The sequence below is a fragment of the Brachionichthys hirsutus genome, chromosome 21 (assembly GCF_040956055.1).
Source record: "Brachionichthys hirsutus isolate HB-005 chromosome 21, CSIRO-AGI_Bhir_v1, whole genome shotgun sequence".
In the NCBI taxonomy this organism is placed as follows: Eukaryota; Metazoa; Chordata; class Actinopteri; order Lophiiformes; family Brachionichthyidae; genus Brachionichthys; species Brachionichthys hirsutus.
In genome coordinates, this window is record NC_090917.1 from 10,060,543 (window position 1) to 10,088,436 (window position 27,894).

At 47.5% G+C, this 27,894-nt stretch overlaps 1 protein-coding gene across 1 annotated transcript; it reads right to left on the bottom strand.

Moving 5' to 3' along the window:
* Positions 1–191: 191 nt before the first annotated feature.
* On the bottom strand, positions 192–27,894 carry rab3gap1 (RAB3 GTPase activating protein subunit 1). Its single transcript, XM_068754376.1, has 24 exons — positions 27,877–27,894; positions 27,739–27,794; positions 26,161–26,239; positions 25,908–26,052; positions 25,183–25,261; positions 24,983–25,102; positions 24,572–24,737; positions 23,931–24,030; positions 21,072–21,153; positions 20,450–20,518; positions 17,386–17,459; positions 17,058–17,150; positions 16,720–16,892; positions 15,166–15,273; positions 14,647–14,819; positions 14,224–14,278; positions 13,139–13,507; positions 11,535–11,672; positions 10,595–10,822; positions 10,314–10,410; positions 9,550–9,653; positions 1,841–1,956; positions 1,497–1,599; positions 192–1,250 (listed from the first exon to the last, which is right to left on the bottom strand). The coding sequence occupies exons 1-24, from the start codon at positions 27,892–27,894 to the stop codon at positions 1,017–1,019; spliced, it is 2,979 nt and encodes a 992-aa protein (XP_068610477.1). The 3' UTR covers positions 192–1,016.

Consider the following 27,894-nt stretch of genomic DNA (forward strand, 5'->3'; position numbering starts at 1 on the left):
TAGAAGTTACAAACTCTAAACTGGAACCCTGCATGTTCTCTCCAATCTGGAATAACCCTGACTTTCAGGCTAGCAATCAACCTTTCCATGTAGGTACGTGGGAACAGAAGGGAATCTCTCAACTCCATCATCTCTTTCATGACAATACGTTTATGTCATCTACAAAATTGTTCCAAAAATATGAACTCGGAAGCGGAAATTTCCTTTATTATCTTCAGGTAAAGAATACAATTAAGAAAAGAATTCCAACGCTCCGTATTCTTGAAAGAAAAGCGCCATTTTCAATGAAGATAACTTTCAACAAATCAACGTGGTCAACGACTAGTCTAGTCTGGTGCAACATCGGGGTCTAGAGGCCCATCACTCCAGGGTTCTAACAGGACGAGGGGTTCGCTCATGAGGAGAAAACCCTGCAATCCTGCTAGCGAGAAGCGATGGGACCGACTTTCCCTTGTCTGGGTGACCCCCCGAACCTTTGAACGGCACTGCGTATAAAATATAGATATATTTTTTTAACCGTGCATGTCCCACCGGGAGGTGGTCTCGGGGAACGCCCGGGACACGCTGGAGAGACTGTCTCTCGGCTGGCCTGGGAACGCTTCTGGGTCTTCCTGGAAGAGCCGGAGGTGGATGGATCAGACACACACTTTGCTTTAGGATGACAGTTGTAATTATTCAGTAAACATTTCTACATGCACTAAACATCACTAATGACATACAGAGCATTAGTTAACATGGTAATCAAATAATTCCTTATTGAATTTAATGCACTCTCACAAAGGCAAAGGCAAGCAATACGTTTTTATCATTTCCAAAATGAAGGATTCTTTTTTTCAACCGAAGTAGGCCATGTGTATTTGTGGAAGCAGAAATATAATATCATATAATTTCATATAAGCATGAAATCCAGTGTTCTGTGCTAAACATGCAGACTGAAAAGACTCAACAAGAGAAGCACGTTGCCGAAATGACAGAGTTTATAGTCCAGCCCAGGTGTGCTGTCCATGCAGCAGGTATCAGAAGAAGGCCGTGTCTGAAGAGAAGGCCCCTGCCAGCCTGAACTCATCAGTCATCATCACACAGAAGAGCCGCTGAGGCAGCGCTTTGGAGTACGGTGCCGGCCGAGGGACGCATGCACGCAGGAGAATCTCTCTGCCAGCCGGTGGAGGAAAATCGGACACTTTGTCACTTCCTCCTGTCAGCTTCCTGTCTGGGCCCAACTCTTCCTCTAGTGGAGTCAGGTGGGCAGCCTGAGGGTGAAGAGAAGTTCAAATATCAATAACAGAAGATGCTGTTGTTTAACCTAAAAAACCCAGAGGAGCTACTTCAAACGTAGATTTTCCAGCCGAGAGTGTCTCTCCAGCGTGTCCCATGTCTCCCCCGAGACCACCCCCAGGTGGGACATGCCCGGAACACCTTCCCATAGAAGCAACATCACATTTCTGCTATGTAACTGGCAGAGAGAGAGAGAGAAAGAGAGACAGGGGGGCACGTACCCTTTGAGCACTGACAAAAAGTCTGTGGATGATGCTGCCAGCAGGCCCCCGGCCAGCTCCGACCACCAGCACCTCAGTGTCTTCAAGGAGGGAGCTCACAAATCTGGATCAACACATCAACACACGAGTCCAGTGGCCATTGTTAGTGGTGGTCACAATATAATGGAGCCCCCCAGCTTCTGCTCTCCTTAACCAATTTGCACATTTGGAGCAGAACCTTAGATAAGCTAGAGTCATGCAGTCACACATCATCCTAAGGCAGTTTAATTTATTACAAGCTTGCTTGGAGACAGAGCATTGTGTTATTAATGGTCTGAGATTCTGCTCAAATGAAAGCGTCTTACTTTTCTAGCTCCTCTGTGTCCTCTCCCTTCTCACCCTCACAAACAGCAAACTTAGCTTTAAGCGAACGGGCTTGGGTGATGAACGTTTCTATGGCCATCAGCTGGATAATAAACTCCTACAGGTGGAAAAACGGTAAAACATGCATCACAACATGAGCAGGAAGAAGTATACTAACCCACACAGTGTATGTGCTAGGATTCATTTAGTATCCGTTCATGTTGGGTAAACACACTCAACTAATCAAAATATTGATGCAAATGACATAACACACTGTAGAATCCTTCTTACAAAGAACTTACAAGAACTGTGCTTGTCTCCGTGCTTATTTTATTAGATCTCAGTGCAGCCTTTGACGCAATAGATCATCAGATTCTGTTACAGAGGCTGGAACAGTCTGTTGGTGTTAGAGGATCTGCATTGAACTGGTTTAGATCATATTTATCTGATAGATTTCAGTTTGTACGTGTTCATGATAAATCTTCTACGTACACAGAAGTTAAATATGGAGTTCCACAGGGTTCAGTGCTTGGACCTATTCTGTTCACGCTGTATATGCTTCCCTAAGGTAACATTATTAAGAAACACAGCATAAATTTCCACTGCTATGCAGACGATACTCAATTGTACCTGTCAGTTCAGCCAGACAAAGTCGATCAGTTGGTTAGACTTCAGACGTGCCTTAAGGACATTAACTCCTGGATGACCGAGAACTTCCTGTTATTAAATCTAAATAAAACTGAGGTTCTGGTTCTTAGGCCAAAGCATCTCAGAAATGTCTGTTCTAGTGTTGTAGTTGAACTAGATGGCGTCTCAGTGTCCACCAGCACCACTGCCAAGAATCTGGGGGTAATCTTTGATCAGGACCTGTCCTTTCAGTCCCAGATAAAGCACGTTTCAAGGACTGTGTTCTTTCACCTGAATGAATGAATTAATATATTTATTAGATAGAATGTTAGAGTACAAGTACAGTCACACAGTAGCATGTATTACAGTACAAGTACAGTCAAACATCCTGTCTAAGAGGAGCATTTCTAAAAAGCCCTTGCGGTCTTGCTTCCGTTGAAAGTCCTTAGTACATAAATCATCGACATTTAACAACACAAATTTAACAATAAAAATAAAAATAAAACAAATAAAAATAAAACCAATATTCAATAACTCAATTGATGCAAAGTGACATTAGAAAAATAAAATGATTTTACACCACAGATGTAAACTAACATTAAATCTAAAATAAATTACACCACTGATGCAAAATGACAATGAATGGCAATAGATTACATAAACTAGAAAACGACAATCAGAGATTGCAGACCCCACCTCCAAAAGACTATTGGATCTTGTGAGACAGTAAACAGGGCTTCCGGATCAGAGGGGCCAAACCTGCTCTAGCTTGCTGCTCCGGAACATACTACAAGACTCCTTCTGGACTCTTTTTCCCATCATGCCATTCGTGTCCTTCCCTCTTAAAGTGGCAGTTTACAGCACAGGCACAATTCCAGATGTAAAAATAATTCTAGAATATGGATCCAGATCCGGATCAACACCATTCTCGGGGAGGACCGAGCCACGGACAGAACATTGCTTGTGTAAAAATTTCAAGTCGATTGGGTTACTAGTTTTTGAGTTATGCGCGCGGACAGACAAACAGACAAACAGACAAATGCACCCAATTGCATACCTGTCAACCAATACGTTTTTGCCGTACAAAGTATGGTTTTTATGCATTCTAAGACGTGTACGTCTAACAGAACAGATATCCTCTCCCGTCTCTCTCACCCCCTCCACGCTCACACACACACCGCCCCTCCTCCCTGGATGCCTTCACTGACTCTCTGCAGAGTAGGAATTACGAACACGAACACGAACTGTTACAGTACATCCGGTCTGCACCGAATATCAAGAAACGTGAAAAACATGTTTCCCAATCACAAGCCAGCAAAGGTTTGTATTTTTCTGTCCCTGTTTGAAATTTAAATTACAAGCATCATTGATCGATACTTAAGTTTGGTTTACAAAAATAAAAATGCTCCGAAATATCTGTTCTTATTTAAAAATTTAAATTACAAGCATTATTAATGGATATTTTAGTTTAGTTAAAATATCAAAATTAAACTGTATCCTAATTAATAATGTCCAACTATGTACATAAATAAACGCATTTGAAAAAAAATATATGGTGTAAGGTTATTTTGTAAGGAAAAAATCAACGGTTTGTAAGGCCATGGAGCCTTGGAGGTTGACAGGTATGCAATTGCAATACCCTCGCCTCCTCTTCGGCGAGGGTAATTACAATAAATTACAAAGACACTTAATATGTGCAACGTAAGTGGACAAAAAAGGGGGTGGGGGGGGGGGGGGGGGTTGATCCGGAGAGAGTTGTGATGACTATCTCCATTTCTGCCCCCCTGAAAGGTGTATTTTTAGGGCTGTTTTGAAGGAGGCCAAAGAGGTGCATGTTTTGAGGTTGGGAGTCAAACAGTTCCACCCTTGGGTGGCCGTATTATAAAAAGATGATTTACCGTATTTTCCGCACTATAAGGCGCACTGCATTATAAGGCGCACCTTCAATTAGTGACCTATTTTACAACTTTGTCCACATATAAGGCGCATGGAATAGAAGCTTCTATAGTGGCTGCAGTTGTGTTATGCATCCACTAAGTGGAGCCGCGCTCAAGGGAATGTCAACAAAACAGTCAGATGATTCAGTCAAACTTTATTAATAAAATATAAACCAACATGCTGACAACTCTGTTCACTCCCAAAACAAGTGCATTCACAATACGGTACCTTAAGTACCGGTAGCTCTTACTGGTATTTGCACGCCTTTCCAACTCCATTAGTCACAGTTCAAAGCTACATGCTACATGCTGTTTCATTTTTTTCCCTGAGGTAACAATAAAACAAAAACTCACCGTTGTTCAAACGTTATTGTCCATATTCACAATATATCCCAGCCTTGTTCAGTTGTAAACATGTGAAAGAAACACGTAACGCTCGCTTTGTTACGTGTTACGAGTACACGGACACGGTGACCTCATGGATCAGCTACAATGAGGAGCGCATTGTACCAACGCGCACCAGGGTGACCACTAACCACTAACGACAAGCCCTGGTTCACGCCGAAGCTCAGCCAGATCAGACGTGAGAAAGAGGCAGCACGCAGGAGCGGAGACAGAGACAGCTACAAGGAGGTGAAGTACAGGTTTAGCAGGGAGCTGAAGAACGCTAAATCAGTATATTCACGCAGACTCCAGCAGCAGTTCTCTGCCAATGACCCTGCAGCAGTTTGGAGGGGCCTGAGGACCATTACCAACTACAAGCCCAAAGCCCCCCGAGCTCTGAACGACCTGCCGCTTGCCCAGCGCTTAAACATGCACTACTGCCGCTTTGACCAACCAGCCCCCCACACCCCTCCAGTCACCCCCTCCTCCACCCACAACATCGAGGGCAAACCGCCAAATGCCTCCATAGACTCTCCCCCCACCCCCACTGTCCTCTGCATCCAGGAGCAGGATGTGCACAGACAGTTCACGAAGCTGAACCCCCGTAAAGCTGCGGGGCTGGACAATGTTCCCCCCCACCCTGGAACATTGTGCCAGTGATCTGACTCCAGTCTTCACAGACATCTTTAACACCTCCCTGGAGTCCTGTCGTGTTCCAGCCTGCTTCAAGTCCTCCACCATTGTTCCTGTCCCCAAGAAGCCAAGGATCACAGGACTTAATGACTACAGACAGGTAGCGCTGACATCTGTAGTCATGAAGTCTTTTGAGCGCCTGGTTCTCCACCACCTGAAGACCCTCACCGCCCCCCTCCTGGACCCGCTGCAGTTCGCCTACCGAGCCAACAGGTCTGTAGACGACGCAGTCAATCTGGCCCTCCACTTCATCCTGCAGCATCTGGACTCCCCAGGAACCTACGCCAGGATCCTGTTTGTGGACTTCAGCTCAGCTTTCAACACGTCCTGCTGGGACTGCTCCAGGACAAGCTGCTCCAGCTCGACGTGCCCGACTCCCTCTGCTGGTGGATCACCGACTTCCTGACGGAGCGGGGGCAGCATGTGGGGCTGGGGTCTACGGTCTCGGACACCCTGACTATCAGCACCGGATCCCCCCAGGGCTGTGTACTTTCCCCCTGGCTCTTCTCCCTGTACACCAACTGCTGCACCTCTGGCCATCAGTCCGTCAAACTGATTAAGTTTGCGGACGACACCACCCTCATCGGGCTCATCTCGGACGGTGATGAGTCGGCCTACAGGAGGGAGGTGGACCGGCTGGTGTCCTGGTGTAGCAGCAACAACCTGGAGTTGAACAGCCAGAAAACAGTGGAGATGATTGTCGACTTCAGGAAAGTCACAGCCCCACCGCCCCCCCTCGCCCTCACAGACTCCCCTACCCCCATCTCCATCGTGGACTCTTTCCGCTTCCTGGGCACCACCATCACCCGGGACCTCAAGTGGGAGCCGACCATCAGCTCCCTCATCAAGAAGGCTCAGCAGAGGATGTACTTCCTGCGGCAGCTGAGGAAACTCAAGCTGCCAACCCAGATGTTGGTGCAGTTCTACACCTCCATCGTGGAGTGCGTCCTCACCTCCTCCATCACCATGTGGTACGCTGGCGCCACCACCAGGGACAGACACAGAGTGCAGCGCATTGTACGCGCTGCGGAGAAGGTGATCGGCTGCAAGCTGCCATCGCTCCAGGACCTGTATGTCTCCAGGACTCGGAGGCGTGCAGGTCGGATCACAGCCGACCCTTCTCACCCTGGACACGGACTCTTTGACCCTCTCCCCTCAGGCAGGAGGCTACGGTCCATCCGGACCAGAACCTCCCGCCACAAGAACAGCTTCTTTCCCTCAGCCGTAAGACTAATGAACACTTAATGGTTCTGTCCCGGACTCCTGAATACAACTTGCACTTTTCTATTTGCACTGCGTGATGACGATAGTTTACTGCTGCTAGTACACATCTGTGTAACCACTCCGGCTGCTGTTGATGTCTGTACCTGTATGGTCTTTGTATTTTGTCCTTAATGTTAGATGTAGCACGACTTCACCGAGCAACGTTCCTAGTCTGTGAACCCTCACTGACAATGGCAATAAACCACTTCTGATTCCTCATCAGTGTCCGAGTTGAACAGCTGGACGACGGCATCCACCCAGTCCCGTCTTGTCGAAGTCGCCATTGTCCATTCAGTGGCAATTCCTGCCTTCGTGAAAGCTCGGACCACGGTTGATATCGATATCAGCCAGGCATCCACGATCCATTGGCAGATTGTGGCGTTATGTCGCCTGTGCTGTCCCCCCGTCTTCGTGAACGCGTGTTTGCCCTCGGTCATCCACCGTTCCCACGCAGTTCGCTTGCAAACTTGTCCTTAGAAGGATCCTCCTTTTCACCGTCGGCCCAGGTCAACATCTTGTAGATTTCTCTGCCTTGCTCATCGATCCATGTACCAGCCAGCCAGCCGGCTGGTTGCTCAGCTGCTCCGGTCCTTCCAGACTTAAGTTTCACTTTCCTGTAACCCTATCCCTCCTCCCCCTCTGTCGCCTCCGTGCTTCTCTCACTCGGGGAAGGGGCGTGTCAGACGGACACAGACACACTGAGCTCCCGATCCCAACACACACACACAAAACTATGGTGGCTGCCATTACCGTATTAACCATATATAAGGCGCACCTCACTATAAGGCGCACGGTCAAGTTTTGAGAAAATTAGAGGCTTTTAAGTGCGCCTTATAGTGCGGAAAATACGGTACCCATGTTCGTCCTATAGGAGGGTGTAATCAGGTTGTTGTTTGAGCTCCCTCTAGTGTTGTGGCTGTGGGTGTCACTAAATCTGTGGAGGTGTTTATTCAGGTATGCAGGGATTGAGGGGACTGAGGGCAGAGCTGCATTGACTATTTTAAATGCCAATCCCATTTTGAGTTGTTGAACCCTGTCTTCTACCCTGAGCCATTTTAGGCTAGCAAAATGTCCAGGAAGAAGGTGGCTCATGGGCCCCAGATTGAGGAGTAGCCGAATCAGTTTGTTTTGGGAGGTTTGCAGCCTGGTTTTCAGGGACATTTTGATGTTTGAATACCAGGAGGTGCTAGCATAGTCAAAGAGGGGCTGAACGAGGCTCCAGCAAGCGTCCGGAGAGCACTTCTGTTGACAAAAGCAGACATTCTGCCCAAAAATCTTGTTCTCTGATTGACTTTTTTGATCACCTTAGTTGCCATACTATCGCCAGACAGGAACACAGCCCAAATAGGTAATCTCTTCTTTGCTGGAGATTACTGTATTATCGACTGTGACCTTGGAATCATTAACATTTATCTCACGTAGAGAGTGTCTTTACCCAAAACGAATAGATTCTGTTTTTCCAAGGTGTAGTGACAGTTTGTTATCGGTAAGCCAAGTACGGATTCTGGTGACCTCAGAGCTGAGAGCTTCCTCAACCTGCACTTTGTCCTCTCCCGAAATCAGGAGTGCTGAGTCATCAGCAAACAGGAACAATTTGCAGTTACAGGCAGCACTCATGTCGTTAATGTATAGGAGGAACAGTAACGGCCCTAGAATGCTGCCTTGAGGAACCCCACAGCTCACCGGGAGGGACGAGGACAAGGTTCCGTTTATGTCCACCATTTGTTGTCGTCCCTCAAGGTACGATTTCATCCAGTTTGTTGGTGTGCTACCTTCGGAATATTTCAAAGGTCAGGCACCGACCAACCCGAAAAGATGCAGAAAAAATAGTCCATGCTTTTGTGACTTCCAGACTGGACTACTGCAACTCCTTACTGTCCGGCTGCCCCAAAAGGTCTATTAAACATCTCCAGCTAATCCAGAACGCAGCAGCTTGTGTTCTGACAGGAACCAACCAGCATCATACCCGCGCTCTAATTAGTCAGTGCAAACAGTGTCTCAGGCAGCTTCTAAAGGCGTTAGTCTTGTCTACACTGCTTTGGTTTTGGTTCTGAAACTTGGCATCTTCTGGCCTGCACAGGTGCATCAGCATCAGGCGTCATGTCCCGACTAGCTGTCACTCTCAGAATGTCATTGAAGTGCTTGTGTGAGCCTTGAACGCATTTTAGTTTTATTGATCATTACTGACTAAATGTGTTCTCAAAGGTAGGTCGTCCCAAACGTGCACAGTTCTGTGCAGCAGGGCTGTTCATTTGGGGTTCCTGCAATAGATACTGATCAAATGTGTCCAGACCTACGGAGGCTAATCTGCCCTTCAGATCTGCGTCACATTGCAGATCAATTATTTCTAGCTGGATGTCGACACATCAGAAGCTTTACCTGTGAAAGGTGAGCAGAAACAGGAAGTTCTGTCTCAGGTTCACCAAATACCTGAAACGTCTCTCAGCCTGGTCTTTGTACCGTTTCACGTGCGCATCAGGTCTCATCACACGCACGTCTCTCAGGCAGGGGACATGAGCAGGATCTCCCAGAGTCAGCTCCCATATGCTGTTTGGTCTGTCTCAGTGATGTGGCGTGTCTTCTACTCTGACCCAAACAGTGCGCCCCCTAGCAAATAATTCTTGAAAAGTATTAAAAAAAAAAAAAAAATTCAAATTCATCCTGCGGGCCTGACAAAACCTCCTTGCGGGCCGGTTCCGGCCCGCGGGCCGTATGTTTGACACCCCTGGGTTAGATTGTTAACAGAGTAAGGGTCATGTCACCTATTTCACCCTGACAGGAATGAACCTCTGGAGGAGTTCACTGACCTCTATCTTCTTGTAGTCATGGATGGGGGGGTACAGCAGCTTGCTGGCTTGACATGCGGCTTGTTGGATGCTTTTTTTTACTGCTGGGATATCTTCTATCGACTCTATTAAGAAGAAAAGGAGCTATGAGAAATAGCAATATGAAAAGACACAGGCATATGTACAGTGTGGGGAAGGTTAGTCGATCAGAGTACAGTACAAAGATAGAAACTACTGGGTGACATCCACCTTCATTCTGACAAATATTAGGTCATTGTGGGTGAAAACATCTAGTAGCTACTATAGGCTTAGACTTCTGGGGCTTCCCACAAAGCTTCTCTCTCTTCCTCTCATTCATTTAATTTCACTAATTTGACTTTTTCCCTGGAGTGCTTTATCATCACGCATTGGTATGGACCAACCGACTGGAGGGATGATGCTTGACATAATCATCATCATTCTTTTTCTGTGTGACTGAAACGTGGCAACAACCCAATGACTTTTTCACAATTCTATTCCACCTTGGGTTTGCTTACATCTGTCAATCCCGTAACTCCGGCCACGGAGGCAGTCTCACAGTACTTTACTGCGATGGCCGCCTTCAGTTCACTGGAATAACTTCCAGGACCGATTCCCACTATTGATGCTAGTTTACCGTCCTCCGAGACGACGTGCTGACTTTGTAAATAATCTTTCTGCCCTACTCACCCATATAAAGGAATTGCTGTACCGACTGGAATATATATGTCACTAAATGACTGTCAGATGACAAAATCTTGGCTCACCTTCTTCCTTTAACTTCAGAATGGCAGCATGGAGCATACAGGGCAGCAAATGGCGGGTCAGGTCAGCAGGTTTCTGCACTGCCAAATAGTGTAGAACCTGATGAGACCAGTCACGGCTCAGACTTAGTTCTCCAGTACCAACTGTTACAGTGTAAAGACGAATACGATACAGGCCACGATTTGAGTTTAACTGCATATTACTGATGACTAAATATACATTTAATTGATAAAGTGACTTTGTGTCAGCTGCAAATGTTTTGCCGAGGTTAACTGGCACTTACTTTTTCAGCTTCCTTGGTGTCATCAAAGAGCCTTTTCTGGCGGTGTGCAGGTGTAACTCGAGCCGTTTCCCAAGCCTCCACCCACATGTTGCCAGGAATCTTCATCCTGGTACTAAGATGGCCTTTTACAACTACGTTACCACCATCGGGAACGACCTCCTCCGACACATAATCTCTGGGCGAGTACCAGCGTACGAAGTCTTCCAGAACACAGCCTGGGTTGGCTGCCTGAGGAAAGAACAGAAAACGGATTTCAGCTCAAGTGACCTGCAAGACATCGGCACCAATCACGATAAGTTCAGGAAGAACCCGGAGAGAACCCACGCAGACACAGGGAGAACCCGGAGAGAACCCACGCAGACACACACACACACAATGACAGGGTAACTGTCCTTCTGGGTTTTTTTCCCTTCTCTTTTGCTAATTTCTTTAGAAAAGTCAAAATCGTCGACTTCTCCATCCTGCACTGCAGCAAGACCCGAGACACGGACGGCATTTTCCTATTTGACGATTATTTCCTTCTTTAATTCAACACTTGTTCCTCTTTTCTCTTCCAGTAGTTTTACTGCTGCCTTTCTTTGGATCCATGGCTCAGAGCTAAAGAACAAAGAGAAATAAAAACACGCACAGTCTTTGTCCTACGGCGGGTCTAACCAAACGGAACCTGCTCGGGTAGACTCCGCCTTCCCTCACGTTCTTCGTTTCACCTCGGCTTCACTCGTGTGTTCGAACTCCGAACATTTTAAACTCTATTTATTTGTTCAACTACCGAGTCATTTGAGAACTGAGGTTCTCACACACACATATGCATATATCTATCTGTGATAAACGGAAGCAATGCCAATATCAGTTCAAAGTCGATCTATTCAGAAAATGGTTCACTTGGAAGAGAACACCCACAAATCATAAACACATGCCCATATTAAGCAGCCCGCCTCACCTTAAAAGACTCCATGTCGGATAGCAAACAGGCACTCTGCATCCGGGCACGGAGGTGGCTACCCTCAGCTGATGTTCCCAGTTTGGCCAGAACTTCTGACTGCTCCTCTAACAGATCCTCCGTCATGGGAGCAGGTTCCTGAAAAAGACACACACACACACACACACACACACACACACACAGCAACATTGGTGCGAGTCCATCCATTACCGGCTGTCTTTAGTCGTCACCTAACTCGGAGCTGATCGCAGAAGCAGCCGATTGTGTAGATTCAGCTAAAGCAGTTTATTTATTGATGACACCCCATCATCGACCTAATGGCAGGTGGTGATGCGATGACTTATAGAGGCAAGGTCAGGACAATACGCTTATTCTGAACATCAGAAAATCAAGGAGCTGCTCTTAAAGGAAGAGAGAACACACCGCCCTACCTCTGTGGGACGATGGCGGGGTCAATCATCAGATTCAAGTTCCTCTGACTCTACGGTGAGGATCTGCCTCTAATACTGCATTGACTGATTGACTGACTGATACATGAGTATTGAATCATACCCATCTGCTGCACCGCAGATTAGACGCAGTTGAATTTCAAAACACGCGTTTGAAGAGGGCTGCAGATTTTGATTCCAATCTTGCACAGAAATTGCCAACAAAAAGTATTTGTTAATCGTCAATATGCTAACGTTAGCAGCATAGTTTACCACCATTTTATTTTATTTAACCTTCATTTAACCAGGTAAGTCAATTGAGAACTAATTCTCCTTTTCAATAACGACCGATGATTTATGTACGAAGGACTTTCAACGGAAACAAGACCGCAAGGGCTTTTTAGAAATGCTCCTCTGAGACAGGATGTTTGACTGTACTTGTACAGTAATACATGCTACTGTGTGACTGTACTTGTACTGTAATACATGCTACTGTTTGACAGTACTTGTACTGTAATACATGCTACTGTTTGACTGTACTTGTACTGTAATACCTGGACCTAAATTGCAAGTTTGTGGTGGTGGGAGGAAATCGGAGAACCCAGAGAGAACCCACGCAGACACGGGGAGAACATCAAACTCCACACAGAAAAGCCACAAGTTGGATTTGAACCTGCAACCTTCTTGCTGTGCGGCAATGGTGCTAAACACTGTGCCACCATGAAGAACCAAGTCTTTAATTTCTGAGCAGCCTGCCACCCTCCCACAGACGGAAATGAACACTGGCTCACTTTTAGCATAATTTAGTGACAAAGATGAAAAATGCCAGAAAATGATTTCCGGATTTAATTATTCAATTATTCTTTATTTATTGGCCCAAAAATGAATCAAGGGGCATTTCCTGTTTTACAATCGCCACATACGCATGGCGTTCACACACAAGTCGAACACTGGCCAGATGAGAAGTAACATTTTGTTTGAAATTTTATCTAGTTTTTTTTTTAAAGATGACATTTTTTTACAATTCATCATTTCATTGGTAATTTAATTGCTGAATGCTGAGAAAAGTCAACATCAATTCTAAAGACAAATAAGAATGTTTCTCAGATGTTATTACTGGATAGATAACAAATTGACCTGCGACTGGGTGAGGGGGGGACACAAGGGGCTCCCTACCTGTGTGACAGGGACGAACAGAGGCGCTGCAGAGTTGAGTAGAGTCAGGTTGCTGTGGGGGTGCAGCCTTCCCTCTGCCTTACTTTTAATAGCACCCTTTTCTCCCCCAGGTTTAGGAGCCTCCATCTCTCCCTGGTCACTCAGACACTCAAAGAACTCCTCCTCACTGTCACTCCACGAGTCCCAGGGTTTCCCAGGAGACACCTCCCTTGTTGCCGTGGATACAGTTGGTAATTCTTCCAAAGAGTCTGGTGTCGCTTGGACATTTTGGCGGCCAGTGGAAACCCAATTCTCTCTTTCTCTGTATTCCTCATGCACCTTGCGAGCTTCATCTCTGGTCCTCCTTCTCTCGATACAGCAGTTCAACATCTGTACATGAACGAGGACAAGGATTACTTATTCTCAGCAGCATTTCACAGCACCACCCATAAGGAATAAACAAGCGAGGCATTCACTTATATGAGGAGAGAAAAATGGCCTCTTTTTTTACATGCTGAAGACTGTATTGTGTTCCTGCAACACACCCCAAAAAAGCAAGACTCTTCATGCAAAGTACACAAATATGTTACAATAGGATAATAATGAATCAAAATGCTGATGCATCCCTCAGGGGGCTGTTCTGTTCATGCATCCAGATTCTGTCGTGTGAATCTGGATGCATGAACACAGCTGTGACGATCAAAGATTTCATAACACCATCATCCAGTCCAGATTCCAACCCCGATCCTCAATCTACAATGCCCATCAGTTTGTTCCCCTTAGAGGCAAGTGTACCCTCATTTTTAGAAACATATTGATAATATCTGCAATCCGGATCCAATCTGGAGGAAATTCAGATTTCGTTAAATTCCGTAAACAGTGGCCAATAACCAATCGGCAGTGGCTCAGTGGGTTGGGCCTTGGGCTGGGGAGCGGGGAAGTCCACCGGTTCAATTCCCAGACCAGACGTAATGAGGAATGTGTGCCGGTGGCTGGAGAGGGGTCAGTGCTCAGAGAGGCCTCAGAGCACTGCCAAGGTGCCCTTCAGCAAGGTATCACGTGTGTTCCTTTACAGACACAGAAGAGCATTGCATATGAAGTGTTACCTGGATCTTCTGATGCAAAAGACAACAGCGGAGATCAGGAGGTCCACCAGCAAGCCTACATGTTGGGAAGCAGAAGGAGAAAATACGAATCAATAATTCAACTATGCACACAACTTTTGCAGCATCGCAAAAATAATATCTTTCAAATGTTTGTACAGGTTTTATATTTCTTCAAGAATCAAGACATTTTATTGTCACTCCAACACTCGCCTGACAGGAACAAAAATTGCACTCAGTCAGTGCTCCCAAATTCAAAGTAGGAGTAAGATCTATAAGAAACCAGAGAACCCGGAGAGAATAAACCAACTCTGCATAGAAAGGAATCACATCCGGAACATTCTTGCTGTGAGGCAACGCGCTACCCACTGTGCCACTTCCCTTTCAAACAAGTTAAACAATTGACCAGGTGTACATCATGCCCACCCATAGATGAGGTAGTTGTTTTCCAAGCGGTAGCGTAACTCCAGGACAAACTCCTGCCAGAGTTGGGCAACAGCCCGCAGCCCGCCATAGTTGTAGTTGACCAGACAGACACACAGAGCCAACCGGTAGGACAGACTGTCAGGCGGCGCCGACTTCAGCTGAAGAAACAAGCTCTGGCCACAGGATGGGGAAGAAGGCTATGGTAGGAAATATTTCAAAAAGGCTTAGAACACCATTGTTGTATTTGACTGAAAATAAAGAATGAATCAGAATGAAACTTTAACCAAATAACTCTCAAATATTGACTGTTTACATTAAGTGTTGTTTCCTGATATATGCTACTTTCCAATGTTTTGACCTTTCATGATTGCAAATGTTGTATTTGTTGATATTTTCTACAGGAATGCTGCATGTACCATCCCTTAATCCAAAACGGCATCTTTGATTCTGACTTGACTGAAACAGGTGTCACGGGGCTGGGCCTCAAAGGGTTAATGCGTGGTAAGAGGGCCAACATACATCACCACGGCTGCCATCTTGCTCAGCTTTCCCAAACGCATTTGACTGTGCAGCTTTAGACTTTCTATTCTCCGATGATTTCTCCACCGCAGAATCTGGGAAGAGATACTGAGACAGAAAAAATAGGACAGTTCAATTACCGGTACCGGGTATACTGGAGTACAAGAACCATATATTTGGATATTTGTTCTCTACTCAGGATCCCAGGCAGATAACGTGCACACATATGCAAATGCATACGTGCATGCCATTGAGTTCCATGAAGTGATATTCTTTTTTTGAGTTTGGTCAACATTGATCTCATTTAGATTTTCACTTAGCAGTTTGTAAATCAGCATCAATGGGAAATTCAATACCAGAATTCTGGAAGCATTCTTATTTTTTCAGCCTTTCCAGAGATTGGGAGGACAAGACAGACCCCACCCTCTATGAACTTATCTTCGGCCCAGGGGCCTTCTCTCCATCCTCCGGCCTGGCCGTGACTTCACCTTTAAGAGTCCCGATAAAGAACCTCCATCTGATACAAAGTAGCTGCATAGTTATGCGGCTATAGACTAGATTGCCTGGGGATTTCCCCTGACACCTTCTCCAACTCTCATACATCGTCATGACAACGTTTTTGAGAGGATAACTTCACCGTGACTCCTGATGCTGTGGCTGTTCTGCTAGCAACCTGACCTGGGCAACAGGAAGCGGAATTACTGGTCTGTAATGTTGAGCTGGGTAAACATTTGGTTCCTCTACCGTTTACTTCCAAGAACATGCTCCTGGACTCAGCTCTACTTGTGTGGACTTTCATCATCGTTGATGCCTGTCATGATTGTTGTGTACTGCAACATCTATTGCATGTTTACCCGCCCTAAGGAGAGGGAGCACTCAAGATATTACTCAGAGGCAAATTAATTGCACATTTCGGATTGACGGACAGACCGACCGGACAACGACAAATATTTTGGCATCTCACAGGTCAAAGGAAACAATGATGAGGTTGCAAGGACATCTGCCACAGGGTAAGACAGGTCACATCACTGGGACATATTTGATCAAAGCCATCAATGCATAAGCCCTAAACAAGTAGAACAGTAAGCTGGATTCAGGCCAAGACAGATACCAATTAGGTCACGACAAATAAACCTCTTTACAATGGACGGTGCGTTTCACCCATCGTCCAAAAGTACCGTGAGGAGAGAGGGTGGCAATTAAACACAGAGCCTCCATGAACACTTCAGGATGATCTCGCAGTTTTCGGAGATCGTCTCTGACAGCAAGTGGCAGCGGGTGGTTCGGAAAAAGAGGTTACACCGTGGAAGAGCAAAGCAATACTCGCTGATATCAAGACATTATTATACCATCCATCCATTTTCTTGTAGACCTCAATTGTCTCGTCTACAGCCGCTTTATCATCGCGGGGTCACGAGTGTTGCTGGAGCCTATCACAGCGGACCACAGGAGAGAGGCGGGGTACAGCCTCTCCCCTGTGGTCACAGAAAATGACTGCAGGGAGAACAAGTAGAGAACTATTTTAAGCTGTGAAGTTGCATTAATAACTCTTACCAGCAGAACAGATCTGAGTATGCTGGTGTTGAGTGGCGAATCATTCATGTGGCGGTGGCGGCGGATGTGCTTCCGGGCGCTGTGAACCATGTTGGAGACAGAGAGTTTGGATATTGGCACTGGTGCTGCTGGCTCTGTCAGCTTGGATAAAGCAGAGCTGATGTCACTATTTTCTGCAGGGGAAAACGATGCATTTCAGGAGTTACTATTTATGTTATAATACGTATATAAATAAGGAGGTTTTATGTCGCTGAGCAGACACTAGCATTTAGCGTTCAGGAGGTTTTATGCAAATAGTCCACAAACATCAGTGATGGAAGGAATGCCAGGAACCAGACCTTTGCCCTCTTCTTCAGCCAATCCTCGTCCAAGAATCTCTTCTGAAGATTCATTCCTCGAGCAGAGCTTGAAGAACTCTGTCAGAATGTCCCCTATATTGGAAGGAAATGAGTCTGACTGAACGATTACCACACAGTCAAATTCACAAGGATGTATAGGAAGTTACATGTTCCAAGATACTAATCAAATACATTTAGAAATAAGTGAAGTGAAATATTTTCACGATTGACCATAAACCAGGTTTTGACCCAGTCTTCTGACACCTTTGATAGTGTGGAGAAATAGTGCCTGCAAACGCCTTTTGGGGTAATAAGAGATCAATCTCACCGAGTAAACACTGAGGACTTTCAGCTGCCCTAACCCGAACCGACCAGTGAGGAGCTTGGAGAGGGTCCAGGTCACTGCCAGGGACAAAGAGAACGAGCCAATAGTAAAATCATAGTCTGTTATTGGTCCAGACGGTCAAATTCAGATATAGATTTTCAGTTTCTTTAACCCAGACATTTTTATTGTGCATATGTCTTGTTCAAATTTGGGACTGTTGGAGCTGAGCTGTGTTCTAGACACACAACCACTCACACACACACTTTACACTAACAGTAACAGGGGAGTTTAGTGTAGAGGTGGGATGCACCAGGGACCAGCTCTGAGACCCTTTTTGTTGCCATGGTGATGGATAGACTAACAGATGAGGTGAGACAGGAAGCTCCTCTGAATATGATGTTTGCAGATGACATTGTGATCTGCAGGTAGAGGAGAATCTAGAGAAGTGGAGGTCTGCTCTAGAAAAGAGAGGGATGAAGGTGAGCAGGAGTAAAACAGAGTACATGTGTGTACATGAGAAGGTCCCAGGGGGGACAGTGAAGCTACAAGGAAGAGACGTAAAGAAGGGAGAGGACTTCAGGTACCTCGGGTCAACAGAGCAGAGTGATGGAGAGAATGTGGAAAGGAGGTGAAGAATCGTGTGCAGGCAGGCTGGAACGGGGGAGGAGAGTATCAGGTGTGCTCTGTGATAGGACGAAGGGACAGGTCTACAAGACAGTGGTGAGGACAGACATGATGGACGGCTTAGAGACAGTGGTGAGGACAGCCATGATGGACGGCTTAGAGACGGTGGTGAGGACAGCCATGATGGACGGCTTAGAGACAGTGGTGAGGACAGCCATGATGGACGGCTGAGAGACAGTGGTGAGGACAGCCATGATGGACGGCTCGGAGACAGTGGTGAGGACAGCCATGATGGACGGCTGAGAGACAGTGGTGAGGACAGCCATGATGGACGGCTCGGAGACAGTGGTGAGGACAGCCATGATGGACGGCTGAGAGACAGTGGTGAGGACAGCCATGATGGACGGCTGAGAGACAGTGGTGAGGACAGCCATGATGGACGGCTTAGAGACAGTGGTGAGGACAGCCATGATGGACGGCTGAGAGACAGTGGTGAGGACAGCCATGATGGACGGCTCGGAGACAGTGGTGAGGACAGCCATGATGGACGGCTGAGAGACAGTGGTGAGGACAGCCATGATGGACGGCTCGGAGACAGTGGTGAGGACAGCCATGATGGACGGCTGAGAGACAGTGGTGAGGACAGCCATGATGGACGGCTGAGAGACAGTGGTGAGGACAGCCATGATGGACGGCTTAGAGACAGTGGTGAGGACAGCCATGGAGGATGGCTCAGAGACAGTGGTGAGGACAGCCATGATGGACGGCTTAGAGACAGTGGTGAGGACAGCCATGATGGACGGCTTAGAGACAGTGGTGAGGACAGCCATGATGGACGGCTGAGAGACAGTGGTGAGGACAGCCATGATGGACGGCTCAGAGACAGTGGTGAGGACAGCCATGATGGACGGCTTAGAGACAGTGGTGAGGACAGCCATGATGGACGGCTTAGAGACAGTGGTGAGGACAGCCATGATGGACGGCTTAGAGACAGTGGGGAGGACAGCCATGATGGATGGCTTAGAGACAGTGGTGAGGACAGCCATGATGGACGGCTTAGAGACAGTGGTGAGGACAGCCATGATGGACGGCTTAGAGACAGTGGTGAGGACAGCCATGATGGACGGCTGAGAGACAGTGGTGAGGACAGCCATGATGGACGGCTCAGAGACAGTGGTGAGGACAGCCATGATGGACGGCTTAGAGACAGTGGTGAGGACAGCCATGATGGACGGCTTAGAGACAGTGGTGAGGACAGCCATGATGGACGGCTTAGAGACAGTGGTGAGGACAGCCATGATGGACGGCTTAGAGACAGTGGTGAGGACAGCCATGATGGACGGCTTAGAGACAGTGGGGAGGACAGCCATGATGGACGGTTAGAGACAGTGGTGAGGACAGCCATGATGGACGGCTGTCTCTGAGTAAAGGACAGGAGGCGGAGCTAGAAGTGGAGGAGATGAAGATGCTGAGGTTCTCCTTGGGAGGGACCAGGTTGGACAGGATTAGAAATGAGACAATAAGAGGGACAGTGAAGATTTGACGTTTTGGAGACAAGGTTAGAGAGACCAGACTTTGATGGTTTGGACATGTCCAGAGGAGAGACAGGGACTATATCGGTAGAAGGATACTGAGGATGGAACCACCAGGGAACAGGACTAGAGGACGACCCAGGAGAAGAGACATGGACGTAGTGAGGGAGGACATGAGAGTGGCTGGTGTTGGGGAGGACGATGCAAAGGACAGGGCTAGAGGACGACCCAGGAGAAGAGACATGGACGTAGTGAGGGAGGACATGAGAGTGGCTGGTGTTGGGGAGGACGATGCAAAGGACAGGGCTAGAGGACAACCCAGGAGAAGAGACATGGACGTAGTGAGGGAGGACATGAGAGTGGCTGGTGTTGGGGAGGACGATGCAAAGGACAGGGCTAGAGGACGACCCAGGAGAAGAGACATGGACGTAGTGAGGGAGGACATGAGAGTGGCTGGTGTTGGGGAGGACGATGCAAAGGACAGGGCTAGAGGACGACCCAGGAGAAGAGACATGGACGTAGTGAGGGAGGACATGAGAGTGGCTGGTGTTGGGGAGGACGATGCAAAGGACAGGGCTAGAGGACGACCCAAGAGAAGAGACATGGACGTAGTGAGGGAGGACATGAGAGTGGCTGGTGTTGGGGAGGACGATGCAAAGGACAGGGCTAGAGGACGACCCAGGAGAAGAGACATGGACGTAGTGAGGGAGGACATGAGAGTGGCTGGTGTTGGGGAGGACGATGCAAAGGACAGGGCTAGAGGACGACCCAGGAGAAGAGACATGGACGTAGTGAGGGAGGACATGAGAGTGGCTGGTGTTGGGGAGGACGATGCAAAGGACGGGGTGAAGTGGAGAAGGTTGATTAGATGTGGCGAGCCCTCAGGGGACAAGAGGACAGGCCGCGCTTACCTGTAGACGTCATTATCCACGACTATGCCTTCTGTCAATTGAGGCCAAGTGGCTGCAAGATGAAGCTCACTGCAAAAGGCAGAAGCAGAGCAGAGCACCGTTAGACCGTTTCTCATACCTCAACATTCACCCATTCATACCACACAGGGTGCTATCTGTATTCACCGTGAACAGCATCTCAACATTCACCCATTCATACCACACAGGGTGCTATCTGTATTCACCGTGAACAGCATCTCAACATTCACCCATTCATACCACACAGGGTGCTCATCTGTATTCACCGTGAACAGTACCTCAACATTCACCCATTCATACCACACAGGGTGCTCATCATCATTGTCCTGCCCAATGGGAGTGTGAGAGAAACGTATTTCAGAACCACTAAACAACGATCCCGGTGGAATAAGTTTAGAAATGGTTGCAATATGAAACGGAATTTCACGGCTCAAACGCAGACCTTTCTTAAATGGTAAATATTTATTATCTACCGTTATGCAAACAGTACAAACACACGCAAAATAATTCCATTTACAGCCCGTAAACAATCCCCACACACACGGGGAGAAGGCGCCGCCGTAGCTAGTGAGCCTCGAGCGCTTTATCACATGAATGCTTTTACCTGATTAGCTCTTCACAAGCTCCAAATGGAAGCTTTCCGAATTCCACGCCTCCCACCTCCCCTCCAAGCAGTGTGTCGAAGTCTGTTTGAAAGTAAAACAATACATTCATTTACACCTATAGCCTTCCATACACAAAGACTACAAGTGCAAGAAGCGTTGATTCATCATTTTTATTTTGCTTGTTCATTGCTGCTGTTCATTCATTTTGTGGGAGGAGCAATGATTCCAAAAATGGGAGGAGACTTTTGTTGGGCCCGAGAGGCCTGTAGGTAAAAACAAGCAGCACACACATGCAGCAAGCGGCTGGGCAGACCTGTCGAACCGATCATGAAGATGTTAACATTGTGGGTCGTTGGTGTTAAACACGCCAATCATTGCACAAAATTGCCAGGATTGCTTTTCTTCTTTGTCCTTTGATATTTCCCTTCTTGCTCTCCTTCTACAGGCCTATTCATTCATAATCTGGTTTATAGAGGACTGGTGCCCATTGACCGGTATTTAAACCTAGCAGTCTCCCGTGATCCTGTCGTACCAACTAGATGTCTTTTCCAGGCACTTGATCAGTGTCCTCTCAATTGGCCCATTGCATCTACAGCTGCAGATAACATTTCAGGACACTCTGGAATGCCTCCTCTGGAAACTCTTCTCTCATGTCAAACTTCCCTGGTTTGAAAAATTCTAAGAAAAGCAACCTTTCAAAAGTTGAAAAACTGAGGAATCCGCTCCATTAAATGTATCAAGAAAGGGAATGTACAAATTTCTGTCATGCTCCTGGGGACCCTGGAATTGGGAGAGATGACTATTTCTCGTGGGTCGGATGGGCGACCTGCTGCTTTGGCATAAACAGCATGGAAAGCCCCCTCTGACCTCTTCTCTTTGACAAAAGCAAGAAGAGACTCAATTACTTTCATGCAGTACAGAAAGTCCATGGCCCGCTGCTGGACGATACCAATGACCACATCAGCCTTGGAGAAGATTTGTTCACGTGTACAACATGAACACAAACTGAAAATCCTAAAGTTCCATTACAAAACCTTTGGCACAATCCAATGTGTCATCATCCATTGTCGTATCTGCAATAATGTTCTGCAGGAGGCCCTCACAGTCGTTCACCATTTGTGATGTGAAACTCCAGCGAGAAGTCGTAGTGTTTTCTGGGCAAGCTTGAAGAGCCTGTAGACGAGGTAAAGATGTCCTCTTTGTGGATTTGGAGAAAAATATGGAAAACCCAGAGAGTGAGACAAAATATATTCTTCTAAATTCAATACTTTGAAGCATACAATGGCAGGAGTATAATGATTGGAGCAGACCCTTCTGCTGGATTGGAAATTTGCTTGCAAAAAGGGCGGGGGGGAATCACAATCAAGTTAAGTTCAGTGAAGCTTTTATTTCAAACCCTGCTGCTGCACTCACCAGCATTAAAAAATACACATAAATACGTGGGAGTCGTTTGCTCCTGTGTATTTTCTGGTTTCTTTGAAGTTTTATGTGGTGCAGTAGGAGGCGTGGGAATGCGGCGCTTGAAGCGTTCTTCATTTTGAAGTGGACGCATTTCAGGTGGTGGAACTAATTTGTAGTACAGTAGTCCCTCATTTTCCGCGGGGGTTACGTTCCAAAAACAACCCGCAATAAGTGAAATCCGCAATGTAGTCATTTTTATTTTTTTTACAATTATTATACATGTACATAAATGTTTTAAGGCTGTAAAACCCCTCACCACACACTTTATACACGTTTAACAGGCAGGCATTAATCTAAATAGATTGTTTCAGTATTATAGAATGAAACCAAAGATCAAAACCTTTTCAGAACTAAACATTTGTTTGAGAAATATAAATATATAGTACGTACAGTAAACGTTTTCCTGTTAATAATGTTAAGGCGTGCAGGTCGAGGAAAGAGCCGCTTGGAGTGCAGAAGAACAAATATTCTACTCGTGCTGTCTTTAGCCTCTCATGCTGCTTTATTGGATAGCTTAGCACAGCGGAACGGCAGCGGCTACATGTATCAACAGGAAGAAACAAAACCCAAAAGGGACGTGACGTTTATGCTCCTACAAAATAAAAGCCTCTTTTTACACAGAGAATAAGAGCGCTATAAAAGAAACGCTTAACAAATAAACATGATAGCTTTTAGAAATAACGAATTTAATTTTAATGATCAACCTACGAGGTTGAACACATGAGAAATGATTAATAGCAACTCGCGCGTATTTCACAGTTCCTCCGACCACGCCTCTTCGTCTTGCGCCGTTTCAAGGCGCGTTCAAAAAAAGAAAATCTGAAAAATTGCATTAAAAAACTCCGCGAAGCAGCGAAGTCGCGGAAGATGAACCGCATTATATCGAGGGACTACTGTATTTAGCAGATAACCGAACTTTGTTCCATGTCTTCCTGCTCAAACCCGAACCGCAGCCAGATGATAGAGCCCGTGCTGCGTCTTTTTGGAACCACGTCCTCCATCTCCATCTTCAATGAACGCCTTAGTGACTCGTAAACCCGCCCGGGGTCTTCACTTTTACTTCGGGTTGGGCGGGGGAGGGAGACATGCATGGATGGATGGAAGTGAGGTGGAAGGCCCAGTTGATTGTTGGTTTTTGCTCTTTGTGATATGATTCAGTGCTACACTGTCTGTGTTGCACTGAATCATGGATGATTTCCACCATTTACTTCCATTCACTTTAGAATCAATGATATTTAATTCTATTCTATTCTATTCTATTACACAATATATCCATGATTTCCATGTTCTTATGAACTGAGGGCTGCCCTGTTTGCATACTAACCTTAACTTCTTAAACTTACAGCTCAAGGTCAATTAAAAATAAAACGTAATATACTGTGTTCGCCATGTCCTACCGGGGGGTTGCTGTGGCCATGAATGCTGCTGCCAGTCCTGAAGAATGTAAGTAAAGCGGATGGCAATGTTGATTGGAGGCAGAGGAGACAGGCTGCCACACTAAAAGGGGACAATAAAAACAACAAATAAATGTAAGCTCTACTCACACTCTAAATGTGTTGGTGTCACAGTGAGGACAGGCTACCGAATACAAAGGGGATTAGATAGAGTTCCTTTGACAATTTCTGGAAATGTTTGACTTTTGTGCAGCTGAAAATGCACGGAATATGTGTCTTCCTTTAGGTCTCACTCAATACTCATATCAGACTTTGCTCTCTCCTACAAGACCGAGTACAACCCCAAATATCTCGTTATGGTTAGTGTCATCATTCTTAAGAGTCTGGGTTGGAGGAATACGATGTTCACCTGGTAAAAACAGAAAAGTAGTGCAGCATGAAATCTGAGAGGAATCCTGAAACGGTCTGTATAAATGGTCGTCAGCATCTGTTTCTTTTTAACATTGACCTCGTAATGTAATCAGATCCATGCTGCCATGTTGGAAACACAGGAACTCTTGCCAGGATCACAGAGCAGTACAAAGCAATCTACCACTCTACTTGGTGAACCTCTTGGGGGCGTTTTCCCCTTTTGAAGTACTTACCAATTTAGACTTGAAGATGTCGAGGAGACCAGATAAGTGATTGTACTGGTTTGGCACTTTTCGGAGATGGACCATCTCAAAGTCAGTGCGCACACCTGCTCCCTGACACTCCCCGGCATACATACGTCTCCACTTTTGCTGGATCTGCACAAACATGGGTACTTGGCTAAAAATGCAAGAAAGAGAGGCATTAGTGTGGCGCATTCAACGTGTGTGTCTCACATGTGGAACACGTTCAACAGTTGGATTTCACAACCAGCCAATTCCCCCTGAAACGACTCTGCAAGCCCAGCGACCTTTCCGTGAAACACACCCACACGACTTCATGGACCGATCATGACGCTCCCCTTTTCCCACATTTGACAAACAAGCGTCAAAACGTCGATGATGATCATTGCATTTTTGACTCACCAGCCACTGTTGGCAAGAGAAATGGAGATCGAGCTGTGAAGCAGACTGCATTTTGACTCACTGATGATCGCCTCACAGTTTGTTCCAGGGGCAACGACCACAAACTCTCGTAGACCGTACCTGTCCAAGTTACAGACACGCAGACAGTCACAGCAGAGACATCGGGTAAGGTTTGAATAAAGAGCCCGAGGTGAACGCACCATCTGACCAGGCAGTGGGCCCGAGCAGGGAAATCGTTGTTCGTACACAGGAGGTCTTGCATCGCTGAGGGGAAGGCATCTGGACACACGAGCAAACGTTGTGTTAAAACATGAAAGCGACTAATTCTACCATCACTATAGAAAATGAACAGAATCCTCTGACATTTGTAGGGAATAACGATAAAGGGGCATCGGCCGAACTGACAAGGAGCGTAACCTGCGAGCGCAAAGAAAACGATTCCCACGGCAGAAACCGAGCGACGCACCCGCCCCAAGGAGCAAAGGCCAAAGGATTCTCAGCGCTGCACTAAAATAACAAGAGACCGCTGTGGGGAGATACACAAAGTACTTCATGTGAAGGTAAAAAAGTGTAACATACGCTACGCCAAAGTATAAAGGAAATCAAGAATGCAGCGGGGCAACTGGCAATATGAAAGAAGAAAGGCATGGATACACCATCAGAAGTGGACGCTCTGTCCTCTCCGTTTCAACAACTCACACTGAACTGAGGGGGGGGGGGGGGCTGCTCTGTAACCGCCCCAGGGAAGGGACTAGAGAGCAGATCCAACAAAACGATCAGCGTTCTGAAGAACTGGCTGAGCAGTCGCAGGCGACGAATCAATTATTAATGAGGGAGATATCAATGACATGAGCTGCAACCGTAAACGCCGTAGCGGTCTCAGAGACAGGCGATGGTTAAAGCACACGTCCGGGCGTGGCGGTACCTTGCTCAAGCTCGCCATCGCCCTCGCCGTCCTCGTCCTCGTCCTCACACCCCGGCGTCAGGGAATAGTGCGTTATGGAGAACTTGAAGTCAGCAAAATGAATATCTTGAGACTTCTCCTGCCAGGCGCCACTGGCGTACGTACCCTGTGTTTAAGAACCGCAGTAGCAGTAGTACTCAGGTTCAAACACGGAATATGTCCTCCTGAGACCCAGCCCGTTGACATGTCCTCTGTAGGAAGACGGCAACAATACCTTTTTGGGAGACAACTGTCCTGCGGCGTTCCCAGTCAGCTTCCAGTCATTAAGAACTTCCTCAACTCTGGACACAAACCTTCAGGGAGACAACACGACTTCAGGTTCAGCCACAGTGTCTCGGTGTCTCAGAGCAGTCCCGTCTCAGTGTCTCGGTGTCTCAGAGCAGTCCCGTCTCAGTGTCTCAGAGCAGTCCCGTCTCAGAGCAGTCCCGTCTCAGTGTCTCGGTGTCTCAGAGCAGTCCCGTCTCAGTGTCTCAGAGCAGTCCCGTCTCAGTGTCTCGGTGTCTCAGAGCAGTCCCGTCTCAGTGTCTCGGTGTCTCAGAGCAGTCCCGTCTCAGTGTCTCAGAGCAGTCCCGTCTCAGTGTCTCAGAGCAGTCCCGTCTCAGTGTCTCAGAGCAGTCCCGTCTCAGTGTCTCAGAGCAGTCCCGTCTCAGAGCAGTCCCGTCTCAGAGCAGTCCCGTCTCAGTGTCTCGGTGTCTCAGAGCAGTCCCGTCTCAGTGTCTCAGAGCAGTCCCGTCTCAGTGTCTCGGTGTCTCAGAGCAGTCCCGTCTCAGTGTCTCGGTGTCTCAGAGCAGTCCCGTCTCAGTGTCTCGGTGTCTCAGAGCAGTCCCGTCTCAGTGTCTCAGAGCAGTCCCGTCTCGGTGTCTCGGTGTCTCAGAGCAGTCCCGTCTCAGTGTCTCGGTGTCTCAGAGCAGTCCCGTCTCAGTGTCTCGGTGTCTCAGAGCAGTCCCGTCTCGGTGTCTCAGAGCAGTCCCGTCTCGGTGTCTCGGTGTCTCAGAGCAGTCCCGTCTCGGTGTCTCGGTGTCTCAGAGCAGTCCCGTCTCGGTGTCTCGGTGTCTCAGAGCAGTCCCGTCTCAGTGTCTCGGTGTCTCAGAGCAGTCCCGTCTCAGTGTCTCGGTGTCTCAGAGCAGTCCCGTCTCAGTGTCTCGGTGTCTCAGAGCAGTCCCGTCTCAGTGTCTCGGTGTCTCAGAGCAGTCCCGTCTCAGTGTCTCGGTGTCTCAGAGCAGTCCCGTCTCGGTGTCTCAGAGCAGTCCCGTCTCGGTGTCTCAGAGCAGTCCCGTCTCGGTGTCTCAGAGCAGTCCCGTCTCGGTGTCTCAGAGCAGTCCCGTCTCGGTGTCTCAGAGCAGTCCCGTCTCGGTGTCTCAGAGCAGTCCCGTCTCGGTGTCTCAGAGCAGTCCCGTCTCGGTGTCTCAGAGCAGTCCCGTCTAGGTCTCTCAGTGTCTCGGTGTCTCAGAGCAGTCCCGTCTCGGTGTCTCAGAGCAGTCCCGTCTCGGTCTCTCAGTGTCTCGGTGTCTCAGAGCAGTCCCGTCTCGGTGTCTCCGTGTTTCGGTGTCTCGGAGCCGTCCCGTCTCCGTGTCTCGTGTCCCGGTGTCTCGGAGCCGTCCCGTCTCTGCGTCTCGGTGTCCGGTGTCTCGGAGCCGTCCCGTCTCGGTGTTTTGGTGTCTCTGCGTCTCGGTGTCCCGGTGTCTCGGAGCCGTCCCGTCTCCGTGTCTCGGTGTCTCGGTGTCTCTGCGTCTCTGCGTCTCGGTGTCCCGGTGTCCCGGTGTCCCGGTGTCCGGTGTCCGGTGTCTCTTACCGTTCCCACTCTGACGCGGTGGTGAAGTCTGTGATCTCAAACACGTCCGACTCGGGCTGGCGGGGACACAGAAACATCGATCCCGCTTTAAACAGTTTCCTCTCACCCGCAAATGCTTCGACAAAAAAACAAACTTACGTCGCTGTCAGCAGCCAT